This window comes from Elephas maximus, chromosome 13, assembly GCF_024166365.1.
Source record: "Elephas maximus indicus isolate mEleMax1 chromosome 13, mEleMax1 primary haplotype, whole genome shotgun sequence".
In the NCBI taxonomy this organism is placed as follows: Eukaryota; Metazoa; Chordata; class Mammalia; order Proboscidea; family Elephantidae; genus Elephas; species Elephas maximus.
This window is the reverse complement of record NC_064831.1, coordinates 59,581,533-59,591,509: the sequence shown is the minus strand read 5'-3', so window position 1 is coordinate 59,591,509 and position 9,977 is coordinate 59,581,533. Positions and strand designations below refer to the sequence as shown.

At 51.4% G+C, this 9,977-nt stretch overlaps 1 protein-coding gene across 1 annotated transcript in view; it reads right to left on the bottom strand.

The window, feature by feature from the left end:
* PAQR5 (progestin and adipoQ receptor family member 5) overlaps positions 1-9,977 on the bottom strand; it is a 99,973-nt gene that overhangs the window by 5,793 nt on the left and 84,203 nt on the right. The window contains exons 6-7 of the mRNA XM_049906158.1: positions 4,473-4,569; positions 1,519-1,660 (exon numbers count right to left, since the gene is read on the bottom strand). Coding sequence (XP_049762115.1) covers positions 1,519-1,660; positions 4,473-4,569 — 239 coding nt within the window. The remainder of the gene's footprint in view (positions 1-1,518; positions 1,661-4,472; positions 4,570-9,977) is intronic.

Sequence of the window (9,977 nt, the reverse complement as noted above, 5' to 3'; positions counted from 1 at the left end):
TTTTTTTTTTTTTTTTTATTGTATTTAAAGTGAAAGTTTCCATATTGAGTCAGTCTCTCATACAAAAATTTATATACACCTTGCTATATACTCCTAATTGCTCTCCCCCTAATGAGACAGCACACTCCTTCCCTCCACTCTATTTCCGTGTCCATTTGGCCAGCTTCTGACCCCCTCTGCCCTCTCATCTCCCCTCCAGACAGGAGATGCCTACATGGTCTCATGTGGGTACTTGAGCGAAGAAGCTCACTCCTCACCAGTATCATCTTCTATCCCATAGTCCAGTCCAAACCCTGGCTGAAGAGTTGGCCTTGGGAACTGGTTCCTGTCTTGGGCTAACGGAAGTTCTGGGGACCATGACCTCCAGGGTCCTCCTAGTCTCAGTCAGACCATTAAGTCTGGTCTGGTTTAGTGGGTTCTTGCTTCCTCCAATTCCCTCGCCTCTTGTCCTCCTTCCTTTCTGAAATCTGCCCTATAAGCATTTTGCTAGTTGAAACCCCTTCTGAAAGCAGAGAAGAAAGGGAGAAGACCCTAATCAGATCCAACAAAGCAAAGGTGGCCACAGTTCGTAGGAGGGGGAGGAGAAGGACAACCATGGACAAGATCGGTTTGGGGAGAGCCAAGGTTCCTGACCACCAGGTGGAGACAATGACTGACCCTTCAACTCCTAAAATAGCCTATCCTAGGAACATTCATCCCAAGACTCATCAGCATCACCCAAAGTGACCCTAGGGCGCCTTCTCCCCAGCCATCGCAGAGCCAGGGTTGGGAGTCATTCTGCAGATCCTTGGCCCACCTTCCCTAGATAAGGTGGCAAAGAACTCTGCCAGCAGGTGAAAACCCTGCAGCTCCTATCCCTTCCCTTGACCACATGCTTTTCAAACTTCAGGGAGCTCAGGTTCACCTGGAGAATCACGCAGGCTCTATGACTGTGGCCCCATCCCAGAGCTCCTGGTTCCAGAGTTCTGGAGTCGGGCATGAGGATCTGCACGTTTACCAAGTTCCCAGGTGATGCTGAGGCTGCTGGCCTGGATCCCACACCTGAGACCCACTGCTCTACCATAACCCTTGGCCCCTCGTGCCCACCATGAACAAGACAAAACAGACACGTTCCCCTCTTCTGCACAGCCCCTTGCTATCTGGTGCCCTTACTGCCATCTGCACCTGTCTTTCCTCAATGCTCATTTAACATGGTTTCATGCTGTAGGTAACAATGGGGCCACTCCTGGCCTCATACCCCATAGGAAGACTTTAGGGTGCTGGGCTGCATCTCTTCTCTGCCTTTCTCCATCCTACCTGGCAGCGCATCAGCTGCATACACCTTGGCTCTGTCACCTTATGGTGTCACTCCACCTTGGCCTGTGCCTGGAGAACTTGGTGAAAGGCTTAAAACATGTGTCTGGGACAGCATCTCTCCCTGCCCTGCCTACCTCTCTGCAGCTGGGTGTGGTGGTGTCAGGGATGGGACCTCTGTCCCCATTCAGCAGGGCCTGAGCAGCAGGACCACTATGCACTCACCGATGTAGTCGAAGCGTCCAGGAGCCAGGCGCTCGGGCAGATGTGCAGAGTAGAGGAACGAGGCCAGGAGGGTCATGGCCATGTGCTTCTGATGGTACATGCTGGCTTCGTTCTGTGCGCTCTCCCCTGGGAACAGGAACAGCTGCAGGTATTTAAAGAAACATCAGGTCTCAAGTGGAGGGCATGCCTTAGGAAGGCCATCTTTCTTCTCGTCACCTGTAGCTGAGACCATGGGGGACTCTGTCATCCACACATCTTGTACACATACATGGACTTCAAGGCCAAGGCCCTCACTTCCTAGGGTCTGGGGCTCGTACGAGGGAACTCTCAGGGAGCGTGTGGGCAGGTTTCTTATTCTGACTGTGACAGGCTGAGACCCAGGCATTGTATTTGAGTTTCCTCAGTACTCGCGGGCAGTCCTACTCCGTCCTACAGGGTCGCCATGAGTTGGAATCAACTTGACGGCAATGGCCTTATTATTTATTTATTTTTTTTTCAGTGTTCATGAGAGCCTTTTGGGTTATTTAATTACAAAAAAAAAGGAAGGAAAGAGGGAAGGGAAGGAAAGGGTTACAGAGAAGAAAGGAGCGGAGGGAAGAAAAACCCTATTACATGCACTGCCACCCTTCTTTCTTGTAATAAAATGTGAATGTGGTAAAAAGTGGTATATTTGGCATTTGGACTCACTTTTAACCAGCACATTCACAAGACCGATGCTCCTAACTAAGACTTTACCAAACAGTTGCCGTTGAGTTAATTCCAATGCATGGCAGTGCCAAGTGTGCAGAGTAGAACTGCGCTCCACAGGGTTTTCAAGGCTGTGACCTTTTGGAAGCAGATCACCAGGGTCTTTTTCCAAGATGCCTGCCTCTGAGTGGGTTCGAACTGCTAACCTTTCAGTTAGTAGCTGAGCACTTAACCCTTTGCACCACCTAGGGACTCCTAATTAAGACTATAAGGCCTAGAAACCCCTGGAAGGCCTCCTGAGACATCAAAAAGGATTAATTTCAGCCATTACACTGCGTTAACCTAAGTACGGTTTTTGTAATATTATTATTACAAACAACAATAATAGCTTCCACTGAGGGAGGATGCTAGGCCATGCCCTTCATTTGCATCACTTCCTTTGAGCCTCAACAATAACCACAAGGCAAACTCTAAAAAAAAAAAAAACCAAACTTGTTGCTGAGTCGATTGCAAATCACAGCCACCCCATATGACAAAGTACAACTGTCCCATAGGGTTTCCAAGGCTCTAATCTTTACAGACGGAGCCCTGGTGGCACAGTGGTTAAGCAGTTGGCTGCTAACCGAATGGTTGGCAGTTCAAACCCACTAGCTGCTCTGCGAGAGAAAGATGTGGCAGTCTGGTTCTGTTAAAAAAACAAAAAACCAAGCCCGTTGCTATGGAGTCAATTCTGACTCATAACGACCCTATAGAATAGAGTAGAATTGCCCCATAGGGTTCCCCAGGAGTGGCTAGTGAATTCGAACTGCCGCCTATTTGGTTGGCAGCCACAGCTCTTAACCACTGGGCCACCAGAGCCCCTCCTGCAAAGATTACAGCCTGGGAAACCCTATGGGACAGTTCTACTCTGTCCTATAGGGTCACTATGAGTAGGAATCAACTCACTGGCAATGGGTGATCTTTACAGGAGTAGACTGCCACATCTTTCTCCTGTGGAGCAGCTGGTGGCCGGTTAGCAGCCGAGCACTTAACTACTGTGCCACCAGGTCTCCTGGACAAACTCTAGTATCCCCATTTTGCAGGTGAGGAAACTGGTCCAAAGTGGCTAAGTGATTTGCAAACCACTAGTAAGTGGCCAAGTCTGGATCTGAATCCAGCAGGCTGGTTCCGGAGCCGTGCCAGTAACTCTATCTAGAATTAGCCCTCTCCTCCTCACTGTCTGGGCCAGTGCCCTGCAGCTGAGGGCCAGAAGTCCATGCAGCTTAGAATCATGCAGACTGAGTGCACAGGAGACCGGCTTGTTCTTTCTGCTGTGTTTTTCTGTGCTGGGCCTATGCCCTAGAGGAAGGAGTGGGGGAATGGGCTGCTTATCCCCATCTCTGGGTCCCCCCAGGCCTATGCAGCTGGGGGAGCCGGCTCAGTCTTCCCATCACTCCTTGGCTTGGCTATATGGACCTCACGGAGCAGACTTACTGGAAGGGGAGGAGAACTCCTTCTGAGCACTAGCTGTGTGCCAGGCACTGCTGAGCCCTTCAAATCTGTTGTTTTGCTTGATCCCCAGTACCCCCTATGAAGGGAGGGGTGCTAGCCTCATTTACAGATGAGGAAACAGGGGCTCAGAGAGGTTATGTACACTGCCTGAGGTCACAGAGCCAGTGAGCAGTGGGGCCAGGATTTGAACTCAGGTCCACGTGACTTGAGAGTGCATGGATTTGCCCCCTTCTTATTCTTCCTTCTACACCCTCTTCCTTCGTGTTCTTCATCTAACTCCTGTCCGTCCTTTAAGGCCTCCAGCCACAACCTTTTTCTTCAATAATGCATGCATTAGATGCTTACCCTGAGTCAGCTGCTTACATGTTAACACTTTTAATCCTCCCCACACCAGCTGAGAGGAGGTGTTATTATCATACCTATTTTGCAGATGAGGGAAATCAAGGCATAGAGATGGGAGATAACTTTCCCAAGAACTTGCAGCGAGTATTAGAGTCCCTCTCCTGAACCCCCAGCTGCCTCCCTTGCCCAGCCCTCCGTGATTGCTCCGGAGCCCCAGCCAGCACTGGCTTCCGGTGCATCTCGTTTTGTTTGTTGGGGCCTCTGTGGGTGCCATTTCTGCAGGTACCTTTACGGCAGCACCTTTGTCCTAATTCCTCTGTGTGTCTACAGCACCTAGCATGGTGCTTTCCCCCCCCAACCCCCACCCCTGCCCCAGGAACTCAGGAAAGAACTGGTTCCCTGGTGTCACCAGGGAGTGTAGCCAGGCCTCTTACCCTGTAGAAGATGGGGAAGGAGTCCCAGGTGTAGGGGTAAGCAAAGGCGAGGATACGAAGGATCTTACAGAGCCTGGGCTTCTGGATTTCAAGAAACCTAAAGGAAAGGGGGAAGAAATGAGAATGGAAAGAGTTTCAGCAGATTAAACACACACACACAATAAATACACTGTGTTACACAATACACAGTTGCACAGTGGAAATAACTGAGGGCCATTGTAATCAAAAAAGGACCAGTATTTTTGCATAACCTCCTGTGGCCAGCAGGTCTCTACCAGCCTTTCCAATTCTCCTGCCCCAATGGAAGGGACTCAACCCCAGACGTGAAAAGATTTCAGGGGACAACATTTCCTGACTCCACGAGAAGCAACAGTATCGGTGAAGCCAAGGAGGAGGCACTGGGCAGAAAGACCCTTCAAGGGCCAAGTTACTTGACTGCCAAGGAAACTTTTAACCATCCGATAAGCAATGGGACAAGGAGACGAGTAGGGCAGCAGGGTGGCCCCAAAGGCACAGACACCTCGGACTGGACAGAGCATGCTGTGAAAGTTAAGATGCACCTAACTAGTCAGAGCCTCCCAGGTATTTCTCAAGGAGAAGCTCCGGGATTCAACCAGGCATTTCGTTACTTTGAAAAGGTTCTGGGAACATTCAATACCTTCCACAGGCACGCTGTCCTAGGGAAATTGAGTGAATGTGAAGTCATTCTTTCTCTCCATCATGCCCCCCCCCCCACAAAAAAAGCCACCTTCAATCCAAAGACAGATGACGTCAACTTGAAAGGAGTGGTGCGACTATCTAGGAGAGAGGCCGGTTGTCCCAGATGGGACATGCCGGGGCCTCAGCTGGTCTGTGGAGATGGGGCAGTACAAATGGACACCGAGAGGACATGGGAGGGCCATGGAGGACTCAAACTGAAGAGTTGTCCACACAAAGCCACAGCCCTGAACCTGAGGCTCAGGTAAGGAAGTGCTCTAGTTGCCCAAACTTTACCACCTTGAAGTGGGCTGGTGTCTACTTCAATATGGCAGTGCATGGCAGGGGCCTGGGTCCCTGGCGCCCACAGGGCTGGAGGGCGAGCCCAGAGACTCCAGCAGCACAGGTTCCAAGTAATGCTAAGGTGCTAACGTTCTGGGAGAGGGGGACGCTGTTCAAAAGCAGCCAGTGGATGCAGGGGAAGCACTTAGGCCCCTCCCAGCCTCAACCTACAGGTCTGCCCCTCATGGAACATTCCCGTAGGGATGGGATCTGTGTCCTGTTGCCACCACTGTCCCCAGGCCCTCTGTCCCAGCCCACAAGTCTGCCCTTTCTCCCTTAAACATGACCTGCTGCTCCTCCCCAGCCCCGGCCCATTTCTCCGTGGCCAGGCTGCTCCTGTCTCCTACGTCAGTGCAGCCCCTTGACCATAAACACCGCAGGTGCACCACAGGCTGCACCTTCACCTCCAGGCAGTGAGAACTCCAGGGCAGGAGTGGTCTGCTCAGATCTGGATCGCCCCTGCCCCACTCAGACACCTGTCTAGCCCGTGGGCATTCTCCAGGCTGCTGTTGTCCATCCAGTCCCTGAGGCAGCAAGCACAGGCAGCCTGATGAAGAGCTGGGGTAATAGGCCACCACAGTGGGCCATGTGAAGCCCCCCAGCCTCCTCAAGCCCACCAGCATGTTCCTCCTCCTTCCCTGACCCAGCCTGGGAATCAGAGAAGCACAAGGCAGGCGCCAGCTGGATAAAGAAGAGGAAGTTCAAGGAGGAGGAGGAAGAGGAACAAGGGACCTTAATTCATCATCCCCTCAAACAAGAATCACAGCTGTGGACAAAACACAAACCCCAGAGTGGCGGGGCACCACAGAGCCATGATTTAGGTGACTCAGCATGGAGTGTTGGACCTGGAGGGACTGGGTTCCAATCCTGGCTCTGACATTCATGACTGTGTGACCTGGTAGGTCACGGAAGCTTTGTGAGGCTCAGAATCCGTGTATATACCACAGGGGTAATAACTGTACCTCCTCCCAGGCTGGTTGTAAGGACTGAATGAAATGATACTCACAAGGTGTTAGAACGTGCACAGCACAGAGTTAAAAAAAAAAAAAACAAACCCACTGCTGTCGGTCGAGTCTATTCTGACTCATAGCGACCCTATAGGACAGAGTAGAACTGCACCACAGGGTTTCCAAGGAGCACCTGGTGGATTTGAACTGCTGATCTCTTGGTTAGCAGCCATAGCACTTAACCACCACACCACCAGGGTCTCCACATAGAGAGTCCTTACTAAATGGTAGCTTTTTAAAAAACTAAGCGTTGTGAGGATCCATTTTCTCCCTCTCGCCACCCTGTAACTATGCTGGACCAGGAAATACAAACAGGAAGGAACAGACAGGTGCTGGGTGGTTTGCCTAGTGTCAGATGAGCTAATAAGAGGCAAAGCTAGGATTTAAACCCAGGCCTGCCTCACTCCAAGTTTCACGTTCTTTCCGGCCTTATCAGGCTGAGCAGCCTCAGACCACTGCCTTCATCCATCCATCCACGCCCACCTACCCCAGCAGCCCCTGCTCAGCCATGGCAGGCCCACTCCCTCCTTCCACATGTACTGCTGCCACCACCGCCTGCAATTTCCAGGTTAAAAGAGGCTCGTTAAAGCGTGCTCCTTCTGTGGCCACTTACACGGAGGCTGGCTCTGGCTGGTCAGGACCATCCCCCAAAGCATGGGTTTCCTGCAACTTGAGACAACATTCCGCCTGGCCTGATTAAGCGCTTCCCCAAGGGCAAACGGACCAGCCTCTCCACTGCAAAGCCGAGTCTATAGAGGAAAAAGGAGAAAAGGCAGACCAGGAGAGAGACAGCAACACAGAAAAAAAGGCAGAAGGGCCAGCAGCTAGAAAGGGGTCTCCCACTACTGAGGTGCAATTCTAAATCCAACCACAGGGTGTCGCCACAGCCAGCGATTCAGGGAGCGAAAGGCAGGAGCCACAGAAGCCTACAAAGCAGCCCCCCACCTCCTGCCCCCTAAGTCTCCAAAGCCCCCTGCTTATGGCAGTCCTTGCAGCCCCACACTGAGGGGCTACTTTGGGGGAGTGAGGCCTCCACTGCCCAGAAGGTTGGCGGGACACACTGGTTTCAGAAAACACCTTCATTCAGAGAGGGTCGATTCAACACTAGTCTGTCATAAAACCTTGCAAATCTTGTTGCAACAAACCTGGAAGGATTAGCGATTGGGATTCTGGAACTAGTGCTTGAAGCTAGTGGGTCTTTGGCTGTGACTCTGAAAAGTCTTCACTGCAGAGCCATGGAGGTGGGGGGTGGCTGGCTACAGATGTTTTGTTGTTGTGTGGATGGGTAGCTTCCTATTTTGGAGAATTGCAGAAACATGGCTATTTCCACATGCCTGCCCACAGCCCAGGCACTAGCAGCACCTTGCCATCTGGCCGAGCTCCCTGGCCTCAAGTTCTGTCCTAGAACCTTCTATGCCCAGCTCTGACCCTCCAAGCCCCCTTCCAGGTCTGCTCCGTGCCCCCCACTCTGAACCACCATGGCATTATCCCACAACACAGCTCATTCCTACCAGGAAGAAATTCATCTCTCTCCCTCACAGCGCTGAGCACAAGGCATTTCACTCAGCAAGTATTTGTCCAAAAAAATCAATGGTCGGATGCCTTGGATGGATGAGTGACTACAGGGAATTGTGACGTACAGCAGGCGCTAACTTTTCTAAAGGAGGTGAAGGCTCCTTCCTGGGCTTTGTGGGTGATCAACAGGGATGAGCAGGCTGGGGTCTCCCTCACCCTACCTTGTTCCAAGCACCACAGAGAGTCACGTAGCCTCTCGTGTCCCCTCTCAAATGCCCCAGAATGAGAGAGCAGTTTTCTGGAACACGTTCATATGAACTAAATTCCATGATACCAAAAACCAGTTGCCATGGAGTTGATTCCAACTCATGGCGACCTCGTGTATTACAGAGTAGAGCTGCTCCACAGGGTTTTCTTGGCTGTAATCTTTATGGAAGCAGATCACCAGTCTTCCGTGGTGCAGCTGGGTGGGTTCAAACTGCCAACCTTTAGGTTAGTAATGGAGTACAAACAGTGCCACCCAAGGTTCTACTGCATGGCCAGTGGCCATCAAGTTGACTCTGACTCATGGCAACCCAATGTGTGTCAGAGTAGAACTATGCTCCATACGGTTTTCAAATGGCTGATTTTTCAAAATAAATCACCAAGCCTTTGAGGTGCCTCTGGGTAGACTCCAACCTCTAAGCTTTTGATTACAGCCAAGTGCATTAACGGTTTGTACCACCCAAGCACTCCATTCCATGATAATAAGAACCAAGAGATCACTCAGGGGACTACAAAGTTTTGTATGTTGAGATTTACCTTAATGGTGTGTGTGGTAATAGAATGAGTGCAGTTACAAACATCATCTTCTGGTAAGCATTTCGAAAATTCATGGTCTCCTGTGCTCCGGGAAGGAGAAGGTTGTTCTCTGGCCTCTCTGGCCACACCAGGGCTGACAGAACAGGAGAGCGGGGTAGAGGTGGGGCTTGGAGGAGGAAGACGGCAAGGAGAGAGATCTTGGAGAAGACACTGAAGCGCTGCTTCCTCAGGTCTGAACGTGGTGCCTGGAGCACAGCAGCATACAGGGAATGTCAGGTGGGTGGATGGATGGAAGGAAGGAAAGAAGGGAGGGAGAAAAGAAGCAAGGAAGAAGGGAGGGAGGGAAGAAGGGAAAGAAAAGGAAAGAAGGAGGCAAGGAAGGCAGGAAGGGAGGGAAGGAAAGAAGAAAGGAAGCATGGATGGATAGATGGATGGATGGGTGAACAGATGGATGGATGGATGGATGGACGGACTGAGCCCAGAGAACATCATCTCAACAAGTGTGGACACAAGCTCAGAGGTGGCAGTGATTGGCCCAAGGCCATACAGCAAGTCTGAGTGGAGCAGGACTGAGACCTGGGACTTGAGTGGCCTATGCCCTCCTCCCCACCTGCTTCTCCTGCTCTTAATGGAGCCATTTACTCCAAGCATACAAGTCATCGTTCTTACTCCTCAAACCAAGGACAGGAAGTGAAAACAGACAGGACGGGCCTTGTAAGATTGGGGAAAACCACAAGCATGGGAAGGGAAGACAAGGTGAGAAGAGAACCAGAGGGGCCTGCAGAAGGGAACACCCCACCCTTCCTTTGGCGCTGAGAATATGGTGGTTACCCCTTCCTCCCTTCTGGTCCTGCACAGCCCCAGCCCTGCTTCTGCAGTTGTTAACACACCTAGAAGCCCCTTAAGGCATGGAAGCTGAGGCCATGGGACTTCCCTTCCTAGGAAGATTATTGTCCTTCAAGAGCAAAGGGCCAGCAGTCCCTGGTGGAGCACACAAGGTTCTTCAAATCCCCAACCTCCCTTCGCACCCTCTCTAGCCACTTTCCCCTTCCCCGCCTCACAGACTTTGACAACTATAACACTCCTTGCTGCTTCTCATCCCATCCCATCTTCTCCAGCCTCTCACCCTTGTCCAGACTGTTGG